The following is a 23,262-nucleotide window of genomic DNA, read 5'->3' as shown; positions in this document are numbered from 1 at the left end:
TTCATCTGCTGGTGATCCTGACAAAGTTCTGCAGGGGAGGGGGGATGATGCAGAGCCCTAGTCCCAAGTCCCAGCTGTACTGCAGACATGCTATGACTTTGAACAAGTCACTGCCCATTCTGGTCTGGTCCCCTCCCCCTTGGCATGACGAGCCATGCCTCTTTTCTGTGGGCTGTTGTAAGGATGAATGTCTGGCACGTGCTTGTCCTCGCGTGATAGGTTTGGAAGGCCAGAGTGAATATCTGTCTGTCTGTCTCCTCCCCACCTCCCCCCACAAAAGACTTTGAGCTCCTTTGAGAAAGAGGCTGTGCAAGTGCAGCATACTTTACAGTGGTTACCTTTGCCGTAGAGTGCTGACCTGGGGACCATGTGGGTCTGCAGGCATTGTGAGGATGGAGCAGCATGAACCCTAGCAGGCTTCAGTGGCTTGGTCAGCTCAGGCTCTCAGTGAGGAAGAACCCCAGCCGAACAGGGAGCCAGAATCCACCAGATAGTTCTTTTGCATGAGGTGCACCTCCTGGTCAGCTTAGCTAAATGGCAGCCACTGCCTGACCTTCTCTCAAAGGGTCTCAGTATCTAGAAGAGCGGTTGTCACACTCCAGTGAGTATCCAAACTATCCAAAGGGCTTGTTAAAGTGAATTGATGAGTCCTGCTCCCAACAACACATCTACTTGATCCAACCTGAGCACAAGGATTTGCATTTCTTAACATTTTTAACAAGTTCCTAGGTGACGGTAATGCTGCTGGCCCAGGAGCCACAGGTGGAGGACCACTGCTCTAGAAGAAGAAGAAAAAAAAATTTAAGTAGCAAAATGACTCCCCAGCCAGCGGAGAGACAAACCTGCTATGGCTGCTGGGCCTCGGCCCCTCTGGAGCCATGTGTGTGGTCTGGCTTCCATGAAGGACTTCACCCCGCTGTGGTGTTGAGCTGTAATCATTGTTTTTCTTCCAGAAGTGTGCTCAGTAGACTGTGGCACTCACGGCGTCTGCATCGGGGGAGCCTGCCGCTGTGAAGAGGGCTGGACAGGCGCAGCTTGTGACCAGCGCGTGTGCCACCCCCGCTGCATTGAGCACGGGACCTGTAAAGATGGCAAATGTGAATGCCGAGAGGGCTGGAATGGTGAACACTGCACCATTGGTAGGCAAACGGCAGGCACCGAAACAGGCACATATTGCTTTATTTTCATAAATCGTAGATCGATAGTGACGGTCGCGCATTGCAACTGGCTGTTCCCTCAGGGACACATGTGCCCTCCAACATCGCACTGCCGCTCCAAATCTCCACGGGGTTAGGGAAAGGGGAAAGTGAGGTTCCACCACTGGAAAAACCTTTCCCTTCTTTGCAGGATTGCATTTGGGGGTGGAAAGAGACCCAATCAGATTAGAAACCTTATCCAAAGCACTCATCTTGGGGAGGAAGAAATGCACATGCATGGGAAACTGTCAGTGCCCACAGCTGCCAAGCGCTCTGATATGACTGTGCCCTTGTTCCCTGCTCTCTCTGGCTGGATACCCAGATCCCTGGCTCTGGTACCACTGTGAACCTGTTGTGGGCCATGTTTGGTGTACACAAACCATCCAGGTCCTTGGATAGCCAGGCACAACCGCTGTAGATACAAGCACCTTCTTGCTCACACAGCCCAGTGGTTGACTCCTGAGCTTCCCCAGCGTCACTGCCACTAGTGCACGGCTCCACCTCTGGTTCCACTCCATTCTCCACTCCACTACCACTCACAAACGAAAATTTTCTTAACCAAGAATATTTGTAAGCCAGAAGTGGTGGCGCACACATTTAATCCCAGCAGTCAGGAGGCAGAAGCAGGCAGATCTCTGAGTCGGAGGCCAGCTTGGTCTGCAGAGTGAGTTCCAGGATAGCCCAGGCTACCCAGAGAATCCCTGTTTCAAACACCTCCCCTTCCCTCAAAAAATGCTAAAGGCCTGTTCTTTGTTTCGAAGTGACTATTTTAAAAGGATTATAAAGGCATACTCTATAATCCCAACATTTAAGAGCCTGAACTAGGAAGATCTTTAGTTTGAAGTCAACCTGAACTATATATTATGACTCTGTCTCCCAAAGCATAAATTTACATGATGGTTTTTAAGTTTCCTCATTTGAGGTTTTGTTTTTTTGTTGGGAGAGTGTTTGTTTTTGTTTTTGTTTTGCTTTGTTTTGTTTTGGGGGAGTTTTTTGTTTGTTTTGTTTTTGCCATTTTGTGGGGGTTTTTTCCCTTTCTTTTTGCTGAAGAAAGCACAGGCTGCTCTGAATGTGCCTAGTTAACTCTTTGATAGAGGATTGGAAGCCAACACTTTTTTCTCTCAGATAGTTAGGATTACAAGGTAATCCACCCAACTATCGTATTTTTTTCCTCCGGGTTTTGCTTTTGCTGCTTATCTAAGTCTATTGGAGGACTCTTCCACACCAGGCTTGATAACCTACCAGCCTGCATAGACCCTTTAGGGGGGCTCCAAACAAGCAACTGCTTCCCTGCTTCAAGTTACCTTTGATTCTAGCCATAAATTTGGAGCCTTATCCTCTGTCCTAGCCCCAAAACCCAAATTGGTCATCTACAATGAGAGACCAGGAGAAGATCTTGCACAGGGCTGACTGATGAGGTCAGACTCAGTTTCCCATGCTGTTCATTTGGGCAGTTAAACAGAGATGAAGTGAATTGATTCTGCATTTGATCTCTTCCATTCCATCTAATTGGCCATCTGAAGGGCAGAGTGCCAATCAGGGCCCTGACTATTGCACTGGGACCCTGCTGGGACAGTCCGTTGGCAGTGAATTGTTATTGCAATCTCTCAATGATGCTCCAGGTCCTGCATTCCCTGCAGCCACTCTCATCTCAGGTCCCTGCAGAGGCTGAGGGATGATTCACCAGACTTACAGGGGAGGGATGTGCACAGCCCAAGACTAAGACAGTCCTTACAGTGGCTTCTACTCTTCGGGGCTTTTGTGTGCTTCTGCAAGCCTGGTGTGGTTTAAATAAGAATTCCTCCCCACCTCCATGTCTCTGTTGTCCCTATTGCCCCCTTCCAGAAGCTCTTGCCAAACAACGCCCCTAAAGTAGATAATCCCACATCTCTCTATTCATATACTTCAATTTTGGCTCTCCTTTCCCTGTCTGGGAAGTAAAGGGCAGGGATAGTGTCTCCAGAGTGGAGCCTATTGGCTCTCCCTCCTGCCGCAACCTATTTCCTGGTCTAGAAATAGTTCACAAGAGGGAAAAGCAGGTAGACCTTAGGGCAGGTGTTGGCCAACTGTAGCCAAAGGGATAAACCTGGCCTGATGCCAGATTTTTCTGTAGCTTGCTAGCGAAGAACTGTTTCTGACAGTTTTTAAAGCCTTGCTTGAAATCCAGAAAGAAAAAAAAAAAAAAACATCTGCTGACACTTGACGATTCTATGAAATTCAAATTTCAGTGTCCATACACAGAACATTGGTAAAGGACAACCGCACCAGTTCTTTGGCATCTTGTTAGTTGCCAGCTACACCTCAGCATTGAGTAATCACAATACAGGATAAAAGATCCACAAAACCAATTGTTGTCTAGCTCTTTTTTAAAAAAGTGACTGAGCTCTAAATAAGAAAATTGCCTAAGACCAGATGATGAGAGAGGTAAAAGGAAAGGCAGGCGGGCGTCCCTGTGAGGAAGAGACACCACTAAGTGCCAAAGGAAAAGGGAGAGGACCCACAGCGTGCGTGAGAGGGAAGACCAAAAACATGAACAGAGCTGTCTCTGGAGCCTTTGAAAAAGAAATGGACCAATGACAGCTTTGATCTCAGTGGAGGACAGTGAGGTTGTGGCCAGCATGAGAGCCCAGGCACTTCAGTCAAGCAGGCTTTGGGTGCAATGACCTAGCAAAGGGTGTCTCGGCTACTTGACGTATTCAGCTCAAGTGTCATATCTCTGTGATCTGACACCCATGAGTTCTTGAGGGGTGTCAAGGAAATGCCAATTTGTAGGCAGCATAGCGCTTCAAGAACGGAGAGGTACTAGCGCATGCAAGTCCCTGGTTCCGAATTAGGATGCCCAAAGATATTAGAATCACTTTTAAGAAAGTTGTTAAGATTGTGATTGCCAAAGCTTTTTCTTGGGAGAAATTGGGGCTCCCCAGATTAGTTAACAAGACCTGTGTTGTCTCTTCCTTGTTTTCTTCTCTGTGTTTTCTCAAAAACAACAAAAGTCCCTTAGTTGGTGAGAGTCACTACTGGAAAGCTGGAAAGAGGATCATCCATGCATAATTACTTCTCAGGCTTTCCAGCTACTGGCCCCTGGAGCTGCTTCATGGAGTTTTAGGTTTTTAGTTTGAACAGACATCCCTGTCATTTCATTTAAAGTAAATGCCACAATTTACAAGCCCAGAATCAGCCCTCCTCCTCAGGGAGACTGACAGTCAGAGGAAAGAAAAGAACTCAGGGCCTTTCCACACAGAGCCTCAAATGCTATGTTTTGAAGATAGAAAATAAATAAGAATGAAATGGCACTAGTCAGTAAACAGTGGGGTAAGGCAGGATGGTGGATGGTTGGTGCTGGGTGCTCAGGTGGTCTGCAGCCTGTTTTCAGAAGGTCGTAGAGGGATGGTTTCAGGGGAGTCCTTGCAAATAGTCACCTGAACAATTCACACAAGCCTTTATAGGTTGCATTTATTGTACTGAAGAAGCAATAAGATGGGGAGGGAAGAAAAGAAAGAGACGTTGAAAGTGCAGACTTCCCAAAAGTCACTCAAGTTGAATTCTGCCCCAGGGGCTCTCCATATTTGGTCAAATGCATTTCCCAAATTTGTAACCAAATTATTTTTATTTGGAAATTTAGTGTGTGTTTTATTGCTACATATTTGAATCAAAGGTATAATGTGTTAGTGTTATCTGTAAAAGCTAAATTATCTGCCCAACAATGAGTCTTATGTTCACTCCTAACAAGGTAAATATAAGGTCTAAAATCTATAGAACTGCATAGATAAGAATAGACTTTGAATCTAAATCACCACACTTCATGTATATCTTTGGAATATATTAGCATTATTTGGGTAAGGTGCAGTTTATTCCTATGAATAAATCAGAAGGCATATTGTGTGGTTAGAGGAGGTTTATTCCTTAAATGTGATTTTAAAATGGATTTCTGTTCCTATAAACTGCCACCTGCCTATCACCTGCCACTACCCCTTATTAATATGAAGGATTTAACATAAGAAGGCCATCCAATGGCTATCGCACCACAGCTTGATGGAACTATAGAATTTTTATTAGGTCAAATCACTTGAACTATAGTAAACCCAGATAAGCATTTCTTATATAATAAAAAAGGTGAATTGGGTGTTAGTGTGTTTGATTGGCAGAATAGTTGAGAAAATACAAGGAGACACCAGCATTCCTGTTGCCAGGGAAATGAGGGCAGTTATCTGTGCATGGTGCACTGTTGTGATCCTCTGCTGGATGTAGGCCTCCATCCCTGCCAAGTAACACAAAGTGACAGTCTAGGGACTCAGTCCACCAACACTGGTACTTTCCAAGCCTGGAGAGCTGTTGAGGATGTGGGCAGTGAACAGAGCATACAACAGTTATTCCAACCTGTATGTTTTACCTCTGTGGTCCTGACCTCTGCTCATGTTTCAGAACTGTGACAACTTGATTCTCAGGGCCACATGGGGCTGAGTGACCTGAGCAGGTGTCACATGTCAGAAGAGTTTTCTTTTCCATCTATTGCACTGGGCCCTTCTATTTTTCCTCTTTAATTGGTTGGGGAAAGAAAAGGTTTCTTGAGATGTTAATAAGGATAATGAATCTTTACCCAAGGTAAAACCATCCAGGCGACAATGAGATGTGCTGATTAAGTGATTGTCATCAGAAGGAGACAGGGTCACAGTCCAGGAGGGAGAAAGTCTCAGAACTATAGGGAACAAGCTTAGAGAAAAGCAACTGTTAAAATTAGCCATTGTCACACAAAGACAGCTGGCTTTGCATCTCATTCCACCTTCCACCCAAGTTAGGGAAACTGGTGTAGCTATTGCTCTCCCCCTTTTTATTGCTCTCCCCAATGTTATCTTTGAACATTGAGCTTTTGCGACTATAGTGAGTTCAAGCTGAGATGAATCTAGCCTCTGCAGAGTCATCCTCACCACCATGTCCATAACAGCAGCTGATAATCTGATTGGTTGATTAATCAAATCCTCCAGGTGTTCTTGTTGAAACTATTTTCAGAATAGTTGTTGTCATCCTTCTCCTCCCTTCTAGTAAAAACCCGAACCTTTAGAAATTTTATTACTATAGATAAGCTTTTAGAACAGTAATTTCTCTCCCACAAGTTGGCCAAATGTAAGCCTTCTACCGCACATTAGGAATGGCACATGCCCAGATATTCTCTTTGACTCTGGTCTGTAAGTCTGTATTTTCTATCCAAACCCAGAATAAAAAGTAGGAGGCAGAAGAGACAGGGATACATTTTGAAGCCACTGTGGAAATATAAAATAAAATAACAAGAAACAAGAGCATTACACATGGTGAGATTCTCATCACATTGCTTCATTGTCTTAGCTGTTTGAAGGAGGCCTTTCAGCATAAGCTGGAAAATAGATGCAATGGACACAAGTTTTGTCCTGATGTTATGACATGTATTCCAGATTTCCAGGAAAAAAAAACATTTCTGGAAGGGCTTCCTATGCAATCTAGTACTATCTTCCCCAGACATGGCCTCTTATCAAGAACAGAGGAGGGGAAGGGTTCTGGGGAGCTTAGATCATTCTCTGTACCATCGCCTGACAGTTTCAGAGGAAGCGGTCAGAATTTAAGCCCGTAGCCTAGAGTGGCAGGTACAGACCCATCAAAAATAGTATATATCTCTTAGCGGGGACATGATCCAGTGACTGCATGATTAAATGACTTTGGCATTGCATAATAGAGTTCTTATGCAAACTTAGATGATTTAGGTCAGTCATTTGATAGGGCCTCTTAATGCAATTAAAAGCTATGGAAAGCTATAGATATTGCTGGCTACAAAACATTGTTTATAGTGAACAGTTTTAATAAGTGGGAATATGCTCCACAATAACAAAAATCTAGAAACTATCAACAATGGCAGTTATTACCAAGTATTGTGTACTATTCAAAATTAAATGAGTTATTATACTTCTATCCCAATGACAGAATAGTGGGTTTGCTTACTACAGTGTCACCACATACTTATGACTCATGGATATCTATGATGTCATTAAGAGAGAAGAAAAATTTAACTCTAGTATAACCTATGGGACCACCATCATATATATGGTCTCTTGTTAATCGCAATTTCATTGTGTCACTGATGAAAGATACAAGACTTCACCTGAACAAAGAACTGAATATGGTTCACTCTCAGGGCATAGGCCCACTGGGGAGAGATATCAGCAGAGAGATTGCACACCCTAAGGCAAACGCATGTAAGATCTGTTGAAAAGGTAGAATGACTGTCCTAGTATGTCCTGGGTACTTAGTAGTTGAGCTTTTACAGAAAATCAAGTCTGCAATTCTTGGATCTCTCTCCATGTACACAAAAGACAGTACATCTGCACTAACACCCCAAGACTTTGAAAGGAAAGAGAAAGATAGCTCTATTGAGCTGAATTCCTGGGGATATTTATGATAGACCTCTCTCATCACTCATTCCTTTCAGTATCATGGAGGGGGGACATGTGTATTCTAGGCTTGACTATGACAAACATAGTCCATGTACCCTAGAACATGTCACCAATAGTCTCTAACCTCGGTTTCTTCATGCAGGAAATGTTGACATTAAACCATGTAGTTGCTTCTAGGGCATTGTATCCAAACACAAGATGCTGCCTATTGGGTGCAAATGTACTTTGTTGGATAGTTATATGAAGCTCGTAAGAATAAGTATCAGGAAAACATAACTACCACATCAAACCACTGATTACATGGGTGTTATTGCTTAGGGATGTGCTGATAGTAGGTAGCAATATTAGGCCTGAGTAAATTTAAAGAAAAATATTAAGTAAATAACAGTGCAGATATTGCAAATATCACAAATGCACTGTGTGATTGACTGACTTTGGAACATACTTGAATAAGATGATCTCTAAGGACCTGTCCATTTCCAGGGTTTACTGCATGTGATGCAGACTTGTGTGAATGGGCCACTCAAATGCAATCAAGCCCTTTCTCTGCTGTAAGGCAGGTTTTCAGTGTATCTTCCCATAACGCACACTAACGACCTAGCATTAAAGGATCAGGCTCCTTGAGTGTTGCCCCATCTGATGGCATGCAGCTGAAGCATGGAGAGTAATGAAAGGTGCTTTTTGTTAACATTTCTTGTTCATCTGCTCCCCTTGGTTCCTATTCATGCCCAGTTTACCTGGGAATCCATCTCTATGGATGTTGAGATGTTTCCTTACCTATGCGGAAAAGTTATCCCCACTTCATCCATATATATTTTTTAATAGAAAATATTAAAGCAGAAGTCCATCTGTCTTCCTCCACTTTCCCTGGATTGAGAGAAATGCAAACTTACTAAGGAAGTTCTGAAGGACATGGCTTTTGTGTAGGCCTGCTTAAACTCAAATCCTGGTGCCTGCCTTGGTTTCATTATCTGTAAGATGGGCATTGCTAAATAGTACAACCTTCCTTGTGCTGGTTGAGAAGTGTATGTGGCACTGAACTTAGCCTGATATTGGAGCCCTGTGGACATGAGCTAATGTCATCATGACTGTCACTATTGCCTAGCACCTACGTAACATAAATTGAAGGGCAAGGAAGGATTCTGACTCTCCTATCTTTAGCCACCCTTCCACAGATCTGCCTCCAAACCCATCCAGAAGTTAGTGACATATCAACAGCCAACACCCCTTCATCAAAACAAAGTCTTGTTCTACAACTCATTCTCATAGCAAACCCAGAATTTCATCTCTCAGCTGAAACTGAACATATTCATCTTATCAAAGAGTCAAGCTATACATGCCATCAAATATGTATGTTAGTAGAACCATGTTGTAACATTGGGGTTTGCTACTTTTGGGCCAAAGGTTCTCAAACTGTGAGACAGCTGTTCCCAGAGAACCAAGTAGCCTATGAATTTATTTTAATCCTAGGTTTTATTTTTATAATAAGTATCTTTCAAAAGAAAAAACTTCTTCAGGGTATAATTTAGAAATTGTTACTCCTCAAAGAAGAATACTCTGTATTTCAAAGCAGTGTTTCTCTAACTGGAGACCACAGACATGCCATTGTGGAGTGTGGCAAGATGTCCTGGTCTGCATTGAGAAGAAGTCTGATCAGCTGGGACATAGCTCAGTGACAGGGCACTTGCCTAGTATGCCTGAAACTCAGGATTTGATTCCCAGCATTGTGGAAGGAAAAATGTATTTTCCTGGGCAGAGGATGCCTCGAGTCAGCATTGCTTAGAACATATTGGTGGCACAATTTTACTTGCTCTGACTATGTAAATCAAAAGTAATCCAAAAGTCCACATTTTGAGTCTACCAAGTAACAAGCATGCCCTTTAGGAAGACCAAAACTCTCATTGATTCTCTGTCCCGACTCAAATCCAATAACCTTAACAAGTACCCTCCTTCCTAACTCACTGCAGTTTCTTGATTCCTTGGAGCATGACACATATGTAACATCTGGGGAATCTCTGTAGTTATCAAAAGGATATCCCAGATGTTCATGTCAGAAACAGATTTTGCCTTTCCTCCCAAGTTGCTTGTCTAATAGGATTCAATCTTTGCAACCCTCTCCCTTCATAGCATTCTATTTCATAAGCTATGTTTAAAGTGATTGCCTTTTCCCATACAGTCACTTACAAAATAATGGGTGTCATAAAGACATTAAAAAGATTGTATTAGGGCTGGAAAGATGGCTCAGCATTGTAGAGCATGCACTGCTCTTCCGGAATACCCAAATTTGGTGCCCAGCGTTCTTGTCATGTGACTCACATCCTCCTGTAACTGCAGCTCCAGAGAGATCTTATGCAAAGTTGGCAAAGGCTCTTACACTCCCACATACATATGCCCACCCACACCCACACACTCACTCATTCATAGAATTCAAATAATAAAATATGTATTTTTAAATGATAATCTTTATTGCCTTTGGAAAATAGGGTACCACCATATTGAACACATACTAGTCACAACTGTGATGCACTTGCCTCCATCTTTTCTATCATGTGTTTCTGTAAACCATTACAAACAGAGAGCTGCAGGAGGCACCCATACCATAGGCTAGAATGAAGGTTTTTCATTTGTGAATTTTGCAGCTAGGCAAAATTTTAAGTATTTCATCATAAACAGTCTCAAGATAATTAGAATGGATTAAATTACAAGAGAAATTCATTTAGTTAATCTTTCTTCTAATTAAAAAAATCCATAGTTTAAGTAACGCGTTTGTTTTTAAAAAACACACATATTTTCATTGTAATCAGGAAGAGAGGCCTGTTTGGTCCTTGGCAATAGGACAAGGTATCTATGATGTAATTAAACGCAACCAGATAATGTTTCTCTGGTTATTAAAACCCTGAAGGGGAAGTCCACGCTTTTTCCGTGGCAGTAACTAAAGAATTCTCCAGATGGACTTCACTCTGGTCCACAATGGCATTGCTTTCTTTCTGTTCTCAGATCCCTAAAGATGCTGTTGACTCCCTAGGCCAACAAGTGTCAAGTGCAAAGGTCAGTTCAGCAGAGATCAACATGCTTTGCCAAGACAGCTGGGATAACAATCAAAATGAGGCTGGTGGTAACAGGAAACCTTCTCAAACTCTAGGGAGCAGATCCTTGATCCTTCTTAAATTCATTGTAAGACTGATAGACCCAAGTTGTCTGATTCCCACAAACCTACTTCACACATTAGGAACAATTTATGTCAGTTGCACCACCTGTCCAAGTTCATGGCTCATCCCAATCTCCAAGTTCACTCCCTGCTGACACCACCAGGGGTTTTGAAGTTCCAAGGGAGCCTTACATATGTGTATCTAACCCTTTTCAGATTTTCAAGCTCTATCCCTTCACAGAAACCAGTTGCCTTCAATATCCTCATCCAGGACATCATACAGCACCGCCTCCCAGGCTCCATGCTGTGGGAGGCCAGGTGTCTTCAGTCCCAGCCACACCCTTAGAGCCCACTGTGAACACCTATTGCACTTATACAGTAAACACTCTGCAACCTTAACAGCTGGCCCTAAGTTTCTTTAAGAGAATAGTCCTTCACTTCTGCCTTAGATGTGGTTGATTGCCTGGAACAGCAAATACCAAGTGCAAACTACATCTCTCCTGTGTCTCAAGGCTTCTCCCCAAGCTAGATATACAGCAAACACCATGGAGTCTATTTATATCCTCATTTCCAGTCATCTTCAGATGTGTCCCAGAACCAAAAAAATGTATGAGAGATGATTAAAAACTCTTTAAACCCTGACCAGTCTTTGAATGCCAGTTTAGACTCAGTCAAGAACCTCCCCACAACTGAACCAGTTAACAGTTGCTTCTGTTTTCAGCCAGAAAAAAAAAAAACCTGCATATTAATGTGTTCCTGAGATATCTCTTTCATTCTAAATACACTTGGAAAGGAATAGAGTGGGTGCCTACACATCTGCTAAACCCCAAATTCTGAGTAGTTTCTGGTCAGGTCTTTCAAGCTACTTATCCTAGCATATATCAGAGTTAGAACTATGCAGTTCAGATCATACATCCCCTAAATGTCACTCTAAGGAAGGATGGGCTATACCAAAAAAAAGTTTCATAAAAGTACTGTATTAGACCATTTAAAGAGCTAAGAATCCCAGGCTGAAAATCCCTAACACAGCAGCAGCCATGCCTAGTCCCATTGGCAATGGAGTTGGTTAAAGCTTGGCCCAGGAGGTCATCTGTCTAAAGCTGTATGTAAGTGATGGGCTCTGATAAGTGTGAATTGCATTTCTTTATTTTTGAAATTATGTTTTAACTTCAAAAGGGATTGCCAGACAGCCCTGAGTAGGTGTCTAGAAACAATGCCAGGGGGTGGGGAGTCTGAGAGATTATGAAATCATCACCTTGAAAGTACAGAGGAAATGTGTGTGCCCAATTTGATTCCAGTAAGCTATCAAACCACCAGTGCATCCTAAACACACTCTGTGCAGTAACATGAAAGTCAAAGTATGTCTTCTGCATTGTGGAGAGTAACCTAGCCACGTGGCCCTGAGGCAGGTTCTCTGCTCTGGGTGTGGATAAGCCCAGGCAATCCAGCTAGCACTGATTATTGCAATTTCCCTGAACAGGGGAAAGCGAGTGAAGATATTGGAGGGGATATGAGAAACTAGATTTTTTTTTCCTATTAAATCAGAGAATGTGGGCAAGTCAACTTGCTTCCCTTAAGCATATTGCTATCAACTTCTCACCATCCTTTGAAGAGGAACTGAATTAACTTTTGATTTCCATATAATGGGACCAAGAAAGATCTGTGTCCATTCACTTACTGACCTGCTCTATGGAGGCCTGATAAAGGAAATGCATCCATAGCATAGAGAAATCTAGTGCCGGAAAGGGGTTGACCCCAAATTACGCCATTTGAAATGCATAATAACACATGAAAAACCGCTGCAAACTGTCACTATCTCACACATTTGGAATATAACATCTTCCTCTCTGCTGTTAGCACTCTTGAGCAACACTTTACTATTGTCATTAATTGTGAGTTCAGAGGTTGGGGAGGTGTAGGAAATGTGCATAACATTGTCATTAAACAGGCCTGGCTCCAAAACCAGTCCCTATCACATGCCACTTGGATGACTTTTTACAAGTAATGTATTTTGAATGAGCTTTGATTCTTCTTATCTGGACGTTGGGGATAGTCATCGTTCCACCCTGCTGTTAGGGAGACTTAATTTGTTAAGGAATGGATAGCATAGTGCTTGGTATTCCATAAACGTTAGCTTAAAAATTATTGACACCATACCTGCATACCTTTGTCTCAGCTTCCCAAATATGTCTTCAAAGAGTGCGCAACAGAGACCAGAAAAGATAGCAATTGGTTGTGCAGGGATAAAGGCCTAGCATCTCACCAAAGATCCTCAGAGATAAGCCTGAGGTGATAACATGGATGTCTGCAGCCTTCTCCTGTTTTGCTGTCCCAGGAGGAACCCTATGGGTCACAGGGTTGCAGTCCTTTAAGTAAAATGGACACTCACAGCAAAAGTAGATGCTAAGAGATGGGGACGCACTAAGGATCCCACCACCACCAGCAAAAACATGAATTTAAGCAATGCCAAGAAATCATCCATGAACTGTGCATGCCCAGTTTCATGTCCATACTTCGCATGTCTAGTTCGTGCTGAGTTTCGATAAGTCTGTTAGCATTTATCGAGTGCCTAATGTATTCAGTACCATATGAAGTGTGACACAAGGGACCTCACTGTGTCAATGTCTCCAGGGGTAACAAACATGGAGAATGGTTTGAAGGAGCAAAGGGTCGACTGTAGTACTTCAGAGCTCACCTGTCAGTTTTCCCACACAAGACTTGGCTGTATTCTAACCCACAATCCCGTTCCCAGCATGTCTAGTAATAATTTTTAAATGTATTCTTCAATACTGAGCCTTGCTTGTGTCTTCCCTAAGAGATCCACCAATGTGGGGACGGAAACCTTGAATTTTGAAGACAGGCTTGAATTTGTATGTAGCACAGTGCTACTGCATAATGGAGAGTCAGGTATCACCCTGTATATGCATGCAGATGATTCCCTAGTAAGTGTTAATATTTCCTCAATGGAGGAAGCTCCGCTAAAGCAAGCAAAGACAGCAACTCATTAAAATTTGATTTTCCCTCCTATCCTTTTTTATCTCTTAATCCCCCATATATGGCACAACTTGTTCTGTTAAATAACACTCATTAATTAAATCTCGTCTTCTCTTAGCTATATCTATATTTTTATTTAGTATGAAAACCTTCAAATGCTTATGATCTAATTTAGTTGGATTACTGCCTGGACAGCCCAGAATAAGAAAACTTTGAGCTTTTAGGGTGGAATTACTGACAAGAGAGGGGAGAGGGAGAGAAACCCGGCTCTCCTCATTTCTCCCTTGGTAAGGGGTGGTTGGGCAGATCTTTCCTCTGTAAGGGGAGCTGGCCTAGATTTGGATAATGAGGGCACTATGAATTCCGTTTCTTTGTTGACATAGACAAAGTAAGGGAGGGCATAACCAGTAGAAAGAAAGAAAAACTCAGATATCCCCATGAACAGGAGGCAAGAGCAAAGTAAGTGAGCACATTGAATGGAGTACAAGCACCTGGGCAGGAAGTGGCTAACGAATGCCCGAGCTGTAGAGGGCAGGTCCAAGCCAGCTCCAGCTATGTGTTGCCATGTAGAAATGTAAGCTTCATTTTTTCCCCTAAAAAGGCTAGTTTTTCAACAATTTCATAAAGGCAAGATGGTTGTGTCTATTCTCCCAATTTTCCAGTGTTGGGGGAAAAAAATCAGTGCTGTTCAAGCCATTCAAATAAGACTGGGGGACCAACGGCACGCTCTTCTATGGCCCTGACGTTTGCCTCTAAGGCAGGGGTAATGGAAATTTGGAAACATCATTTACCTGCATTGAGACTGGGATAGCTTTGGCTGCTTTTCTTTGATACTCCAGCCGTCCTTGATGATTGGTGTAAGCTGATGCAAGTCTCATGCCCATGGTACAATGGTGGTAATTTGTACTTACATGGTGAATTTTCTCCAAGGAGCTCAAAAGACTTTGTGTTGTCTCAGTGCACCTCACAGCAAGCAGCAGCCCCCAAACACACAGTGATCAGCAACAAGAAGTATTTTATACAAGACTAGCTAGGTTGACTCACCGATTGAAATCTATCTATGGTCTACACCATTGGCAAAGATAGCATTCAAAAACCATGAGCAGGGCTACTCATGGCCACCTCCTCCACTGCTTTCTTTGACTTCTTAGTTCCTCCCATCTATCCCAATAGACAGCCCACTCCAAATTCCAACAATAAATGCAGACAAGACAAGACAATGCCTGGTTCCTGTCGTGCGTATGAGTGTGTACATGTCTGTGTGTGCATGCATGTGTGTGTGCCCACCTGACCGCTCAGCAGACCCAGCATGGTACATCCGCACCCATTGCAGCACGTCTCTGCACTTGCCATTGGTCTAATGCCATGTTCTCAAACGCTGCTCTTTTGAGTGTTCGAGACCTAGAACTTCTACTTGGGGTACTACAGGGTTCCAGACACCTGTGTCCTGCTAAAGGAGCCTTATAACCTGTGCTTCTTGGGTCCCCTGTGTCTCTTTCCCTTCATTAGACTGGTAGAATGGCACCTATGAAGTCCTTCCCTTGAAGACCTGGTAATGCATGCCTTTTCTTCAGCTACAGTGGATTAACAGAAGTGGCCATGTAAATTAGGCATAAGGGCCCAAGAGGTACAGTGGAGGCCAGGACCAGAATCCTTCCCCTTCCTGAGTTGCCTTGGATAGAGCAGCCAGGAAAATCAGACTGTCCCAAAAGGACTAGAGCCCTTCCACAGCCATTGTTTTCCCTCCATGGCTGTGGCTGTGATTGAGGCCTTACTACACAGTCCCCTGTCCTGCCCTCTCCCCTCTGCTTCCTCAGCCTATGTGCTCTGTCAACTCTACTGAGGGGAATTCCTTGGGCTTTGCAGGCATGACCCAGGGAGAAGACTCCAGTTCAGCAATGTAAACCTGTTGATAATTTTCCTGGGACAGCACAGCACAAGTATTCTACATTTTCTAGACTGCTTGCTCTTCCTCCTAAATTGTCTCCAATCAGGCCACTGGTTCCTGGGAAGCACTCCCAGCATGACACTCTACTCTAATCATCCACATCCTCTGCATGCAGGCATGCCATCAGCATCCTTCAGAGGCAGGTGCAGAACCAGGGGAACACCTGGCCATTCGGAATGCATGTGTTGGGGAGGTACTAGATTCACTGGAACTACAAAGGCTGACACATCCACCTACTTCCCATCTGATCCCTCCCATCAGGACACTTCCTCGAGAACAGAGGGGATGAAAACATTCAAGATCCACAGAGAGTCATATTAGGCTTCCAGAGTCAGGCATAAAGTAAAACCTTTCCCCTAGTGAATCAAAATGTATGGGGAGAGGAAAATATCCATGTCTTTATAGACAGGAGTTTATCAAGAAGCTACCTTTTTGCTACCTTGGGAGCCATCAGCTTGCACTTTCCAGTTAGGTGTTCAGAATGAAAGTTCCTCAAACTCTAACTGGAGAGCCACGGTTCTCGGTGCCCTCTTCCATGGAGCCTCTCAAGGCTCTAATGCATCCACCATACTTGATACTTTCACATCCATCCATGCAGCAATCAGGCATTGTGATGAGGAACCCTCTGCCACAGCCTGGGGGTGCCTGAATTCTAGAAAATTATAAGGTCAGTGAAACCATAGCTTCCTAGTGCAGCCGAATCAGCCAAAGCTGGTTTCAGACAGTTAGAAAAGAATGCTGGGTCAAGTCCACCAGCCTTCAGGTGAACTGATGAACTTGACTCCTGAAGCCAAAGTGGGGCACTTGGGGAGCCCCAGACAGACAGAGGAGGAGTTTAGGTTGATGAGGTTCCCACCATGAACCTCTAGGGTTGCAGGCAAAGCAGGGGTGAAATTCCACATGAGCCAAGCACCTGATAAAAACCAGGGATCTCTTTCCATTGCCTCTAAATGAGCTCTGTGCTCTGAGGGTACCCTTAACTCCACATTCAAATTTCCCTTCCATCACCAGTGAGATTAGGTTACACTAAGTAATATAGCTTTAAAATATTTTCAGAGCAGTAAAAACAAACGATTGCGGTGTTATAAAATCAAGTCTTCTAGGAGCCATTAAAATGTTACTGACACTGATCACAGCAAGGCAGAAAGCCACAAGCCAAGACTTTGTGGGGAAGGAGGCCGAAGCCCTGCAAACAGTATGAAGCTGGTGCTTCATAGAGAGGGAAAGTAGAGCCAAGCCAGGATAACTTCACAAGCTAAAATCACACACTGCTGAGGCACTGCCTTTGAGTTTCTCTTCCCTCATAGTCTGTGACTTTGTCCCTTTCTGTCAAAACCTTGACAATTCCTCTGGCAGTTGGTTCCTTTGGTTTGGCCAACCATAGGACCAGGCAGTACAATATAGATCCCTTGAGGGGGGACTACTTTATCCCTTGCCATGGAGCCTGGGTCACAGCAGGTGCCCAGCGATTGCTGGCCAACCTTAAAATTCCCTGGGAACATGCCCTTCCCCCTTGCCCAGCTTCTGATTCATTTAAGACAAGGAGAAAGAAACACCACATTGTATGTAGGAGAATAGTTAAGGAGGGAGTAGGGAGAAGTCAATGAGTTAGCTTCAATAGTATTGTTTCTCGGCTGCCAAAATTACCCACTGATTAGGAGTACAGAGCTGGCTTCGAAGGTGGACCAGCAAAAGGATGCACTGGGTGGATCAGGGATTCCTCCTGAGTTTGGGGGGAGGGATATTCAGGCTTGAACAGAGGACTTTCTTGTCTACGGTCTAGAGTATACATTCACGGTGGGGGTCATATTACTTCCAAGAGTGAAAAAATGGTTCAGAAGGGGTAGAAACAACTCAACTCTCTAGTATGTTAAACATGCATGCAATATGTCATGCAGTATATCCGCCAACCAGTGGCATGAATATCTCACAATAAAGAGAGGAATTAAAGTCTAAAACGAGGGAAAGAGCTAATAAAAAAAGAAGTCAAAAGATTTGAATCTTGCCGGGCGGTGGTGGCGCACACCTTTAATCCCAGCACTCGGGAGGCAGAGGCAGGTGCAACTCTGTAAGTTCAAGACCAGCCAGGTCTATAAGAGCTAGTTCCAGGTCAGCCTCCAAAGCCACAGAGAAACCCCATCTCAAAAAATCAAAAAAAAAAAATTGAATCTGGTAGAAGAGACAGTTTCTAGAACTTCAGAGGGAATGGCCTCGGTGACTTCAAGGAAGATGCACTATCAGTGGGGACACTTTCTGCCACCTTCTGCTTCTGTTTTTATGTCCCCTTTGCCAGATTAACTTTACGCCAGTTAAATCTGGAATAAAAGAACCAGACAGGCCAAATAGTTGCATTTGTCACTACTTTTAATCTACCAACTCAACCACGTTTCCCTTTCTAGATATCACCAGCTAACTGTTACTGAGTACCTAACACAAAGTTTGCCAGATTCTGCTAAGTTCTTTGCCATGTCTTCTTCCCCATCTAAACTTTGTGTTGACATTATGAGGGGGAAACTATTGATACCCTCATTTTACACAAAAGAAAGCTGGCTCACAAAAATGAAGCAATATGTGGAGAGCCAAATGGTTCAAGAAAAGGGCAGCTGAGCTCCAAATCCCACTGACCACGTGTGATCATTGCCTATTTTGATCACTTGCTTTGTCCCCAGGTAGGAGCAACAACAACAGGGTTTCTTTGGAGTCCACCAATGCGATCACCTGTTGGTAAAGTCATCCCTTGCAAGAGCGTGCCTTTGGGGATTAAGGACAATGCCCCATTACCTTGACCAGTGTCCCTAAGCCAAAGAGTGCACCAAGTAATTTCAGATTCTATGACTGACCCTTTGCCACTCCATATTGGCACAATTGGCCAACTTGCCTAAATTTCAGTTGACTTTTCTATCAGAGTCCACGTTTCCACCAACTTTTCATTAAATTAATTATTCAAAACAATTCAGAGTTAGCGTTCTCGCAGCAACTGTAACTCTGCCATGACTAGATTAAGGCGTAAATTGAACAGCATGTTTTGCAATAAAGTTAATTTTATATTCACCAGAGAACTGAGTTATAGTTGCTGTGGGAACCATCATTTTGAATCTCTTGACTTTGGTGCATTTAAATTCTCAGCCACAGGACTGCACACAGTAGCATATTTTGCATGGACGTTTAATTTGCTTCACAATGTGGCCTGGCTACCCTAAACTTAGAAATCCTGTCAGAAACTAACATTGCAGCCTCATGATTTTCCCAGCCCCCTTCCTTTTCCCAGCACCTATAACACTGTACAGAGAAATATCCAAGGAACCAAAAGGATCACCCATTTTATCTTGAAATTGCCTGCTTGGGGAGGTGACTTTCTTTGGAAACACCGAGTCTCAGGCAATGTCAACTAAAGCAGGCAATGTCATTGCATTTATGTGCAGCCAGGATTCTCATCCAAGGGTATTTTTGGATCTGCGCTGTATTATTCAGTACACATGGGGTGACCTCTGAAAGCTCCAAGTCCTTGCATTGCATGTGCCATTAATCATGCAGGCATGCACAGCCATAGATCAGAACTTATTGGCGCCCGGGAAAAGCTAAGCAACTTTTCCCACAACCACATAAAACCCAGGCATCTCTAAATCAAGAAGCATTGCAGAGCCTCCCTGAAAGGTACGTTCAGCAGAACTGTAATAGAGTACAGGCTTGAGTCTGGTAGTGAAGGGATGGGAAGTGGGTGCCAAGGCAAAGACAGGCCTGTTCTGGGGTGGAAGATAACAGAGGAAGAAATCTCTGAGATGGTTAGAGATGCAAGCATTTCGTCTACAGGGATTATCGATTTTTGTAGCTTTATTGGAAAAATCAGTCATGCTTTCTGCCTCCTGGGGATTGCTCCACCGCAATTTGGGAGTGTCTATGTGTGGCAACCCTGTAGGTCAGCAGCTGAGTAGCAGCTCCCATTCACACGCTCAATTATCCATTTAGCTAGAATGTGACTTAGCAGAAACAGACTGCTGTTTTGCATGTGAAAATGTATTTGAAAAGAGGGAATTTAGTTTCTCAGCAAATGAGAAGATTTCAAAGAGGGAGCTTGCCTTTCTCAGGGTGTTCTCATTATGCAAAACTGAAGAATAGCACCTAACAATAGCATATGCCAGATTGCGGGAATTCTGAAGACCATTCTCTACTCTCTTGGAAAACAAAGACCTCCTTACTCTTCATACTGTGGTACCCTTGCATGTGCTTCCTGCTCAAAATTATTGCAAAAACTTGTACACAAACATCCTGCAGTGAGCAGTAGCCCCCCCCCGCCCCCATCCTTTGGATGATGTTAAATGCTGAGTTGGGAAAAAGACTCAGTCACAGAATTCAAATTGTTTCTGAGCTGACTTCAGCTTGCCTGGGTCACTGGGATGGGAAGGCTGAATGACAGATGATTGTGGGTTGATGACTAAGGTGGGTATGGGAGATGCTGTGCAACCCAGAGGGGAAGAAAGGGGCTAAAGAGGAGGAGGAAAGATAAGAGTGTTTTTACCGCTTCTCTACAAGGTAAAGTACACAAAACAAAGTAAAACATACCCTCGCTTGTGAATTCATTTGACATGGGGTGTTTTGTCTCCAAGTGTTCTCAGGATTTGGAGTGGTTGGTTAGTAAGGAGGGCTTGATGGATTAATGAATAGATATAGGTAGGGATGGATGAATGGATGGATGGGTGGATGGATGGATGGATTATAGATAGATAGATAGATAGATAGATAGATAGATAGATAATATAGATAGACAAACAGGGTGAGTGAGCGATCGAGTGAGTGAGTGAGTAAGTGAGTGAGTGAGTGAATTTTTTTTCTGAGATGTGGTTTCTCTGTATAATAGCTATAGCTGTCCTGGAACTCACTTTGTAGACTAGGCTGGCCTTGAACTCACAGAGATCTGCCTGCCTCTGCCTCCCAAGTGCAGGGATTAAAGGTGTGTGCCCCCACTGCCCAGAAAGTGAGCAAAATTTTTAAGTGTCCTCGAATGCTACAATTCAGAGGGGTCAAGCTAGCTTGAAAGGATATATAGAACACAAAGGAATTGAAAGATCAGCAATGATAACACAAGGTTTTCTGGGAGTGGCTCAAAGAGGACCAAGATGAGGTAGATGTAGCTAGCTGAATAAACATACCATTCTGGTCAGAAGTCACTACATTAAGAAAGTCGCTAGAGCTGTTGGAAATGAGACTGTCCATCCTGACCCTACAACCAGAGCCTCTGTGACCCTGTAGCTCTGTCTTCTCCTCCAGTCTTTCCTCTGTGTGCCCATGTCATTCTCATCCTTGGTCACAAGACATCTTCTTTAACATGGCAAAGGACCTTAAAGGGAAGTAAAATCACAACAGAGACCCAGCTCCTCCCCATTGTCTGTTCATTGGTTCCCAAATGGGGATGTGGCAAGCTGGGGCACCTTTGTGTCTCAAAAACTCTTTCCTTCCACACAGATAGGTGGTAAAAACCTAAAGGCATCTATCTATAAATAGCCATGCCAGAATCACAACTGGTACTTATCAAACCACCATTATGGCTTACCCACAGAGCTCCATGACCTCCTCATGGCCAGCCTTCTAAATTTCCCCCAATCTGTTAACCACCCAGTAAAAAGGACCATCCTATACCTCTGCTTAACCTCCCACTGACCACAGCACGCACGTGCGCACGCGCGCTCACACACACACACACACACACACACACACACACACACACACACACACACACACGCCAGCCTTCTCTTCGGAATAAAGCCATTATGCTTAGAATAAACTGTAAAACCCTGCTTTTCACTGACTCTGCTCTGACCAACTAGACACTTGCTGTCCCTATGCTGCCCCAAGCATTCTTCTGCCTCAGGACTTTGTTCCTCCCAATTTCTTCTGCCTGAACTACTCTCCCCTGCAAACAGTTGCATGACTGCTCCTCTCCTGTGCTTGGCATTCTCCATTCATATGTCACCTTGTCCACAGGACTTCCCGGACCCATTGATTTAAAAAAAAAAAAAAAACTACTCATGGATCTGCTACAAGATCGGCATATTGTCAGCAATCAATAACCATGAAACTGGGCTGGTATTTCTTCCTCAGAAGTTCTCTTCCTTTGGTTCCCACATGTCAGTCTCATTGGGGGCTAAAACAGAGCAAGAGGCAAAACCACATCACCACGCAGCCACTTCCCCTGCAGGATCTTTCTAGCACACAGCCTGGTTCTCAGCTTCAGTGCCTCCATCTGTTTGGGTCCACAGATGAGCCCTCTACTCATCCCCTCATTCGATTCCAAATTTGCATCTAACCCCAAAATGGCAATTTATTAATCCACAGTGAAGAAGTCTTACAGTTCCAGTATATTCTCTCCCTAAAAGGAAATCGATATGGGTAATGAAGTTTAAAATCAGAAGTTTGCTTAGAAAGCAAGGAATCAAAGCAAAATTACATTCACTCCTCCCTTTCCATAGAGACCTGTTCCATGACCCTAGAGAGTACCAAAATGCCCTTGTAAGATGGCATAATTTGTGTATAAGCTACGCCATGAAACCACATCCTTTAAATCATCTCTGGGTTGTTTGTCATTCCTAATTAGCATAAATGCTTTATTAAAAGATAAACTATATTGTTAAGGAATAATGACAAGAAAAATCTAGACATGTTCAGTAAAGGTACAACATGTTCAGGGCAAGGCTGGTTGAATTTGAGGATGCAGAACTCACAGATGCAGTTGATGTCATGATATGCTGGGGCCATCCTCTCCCATAGAAACCTATCAAACTAGAGAAGAGCAAAGCATGCTGGCCTGAGTTCAAATCCCTCTTCTACCACTTGGAGTACTGATGATCCTCATCAAGTTAATTAACTCCACTGAGCCTCAGTAATTTCAGCCACACATGATGACAATATGTATTTCCTATGGTCCTTGCAATGGCTTGCTGAAATAGATTTTGGATTGCTGAGCACTTGGCCAACAATGACAGATACCATTGCTTCCCTCCCACTGCCCCCGCACAGGGTAGGGCATATTTAGTAATGGACATGAGTCTCTCCTCACCCCCCACCAATATAATTTGCTGAATGTGGGTGAGATTTCTTACCCTGTGGTCCTTAAGAGTTATATCTTACACATCTATTGAATTTAAGATGCATTCTTTAGATAACTTGTGATGTCCATCCTAGGGACATGTTACTAGGAAATTCTCCCAGAAAGTTACTTCATTTTTCTCATTTATTTCCAAGTCTTTGAAAGTGCTTTTCTAGCTGTACTGACTATGCACATACTTTTGGGGTCTGCCTGCATTTTTCTTCTTTTATAACAATATCTCACTGCACAGCTCAGGCTGGCCTCAAACTCGAGGCCCTCTTGCCTCAGCATTTGGAATTGTGGAATTACATCTGTGTGTTGACCCACCCAGGGCTGTGCCTATTTTAAGTCCTAGAACATGGCCCCTCCCCAGCACCAATCCTTGAGCTGATGAAAGACTTTCCTGAAGCACACTGTCAGAGGATTCCTCTAGTGATTAAAAAAGAAACAGTGATAATAGCGTCTGTATAGGAGAT

General features: G+C 43.6%; 1 protein-coding gene across 2 annotated transcripts in view; it reads left to right on the top strand.

Annotated features, from left to right (window-relative positions):
• Positions 1 to 23,262, top strand: part of LOC113836627 (teneurin-2) — a 934,552-nt gene that overhangs the window by 804,569 nt on the left and 106,721 nt on the right. The window contains exon 11 of one of the 2 annotated variants that reach the window (XM_035448193.1): positions 954 to 1,166. In XM_035448193.1, the coding sequence (XP_035304084.1) occupies positions 954 to 1,166 (213 nt within the window). The remainder of the gene's footprint in view (positions 1 to 953; positions 1,167 to 23,262) is intronic. The other variant, XM_035448194.1, reaches the window with a different exon arrangement.

The sequence above is a fragment of the Cricetulus griseus genome, chromosome 7 (genome assembly GCF_003668045.3).
Source record: "Cricetulus griseus strain 17A/GY chromosome 7, alternate assembly CriGri-PICRH-1.0, whole genome shotgun sequence".
Lineage (NCBI taxonomy): Eukaryota > Metazoa > Chordata > Mammalia > Rodentia > Cricetidae > Cricetulus > Cricetulus griseus.
The sequence above is the reverse complement of the archived record's forward strand: the minus strand, read 5'-3'. Positions and strand labels throughout refer to the sequence as shown.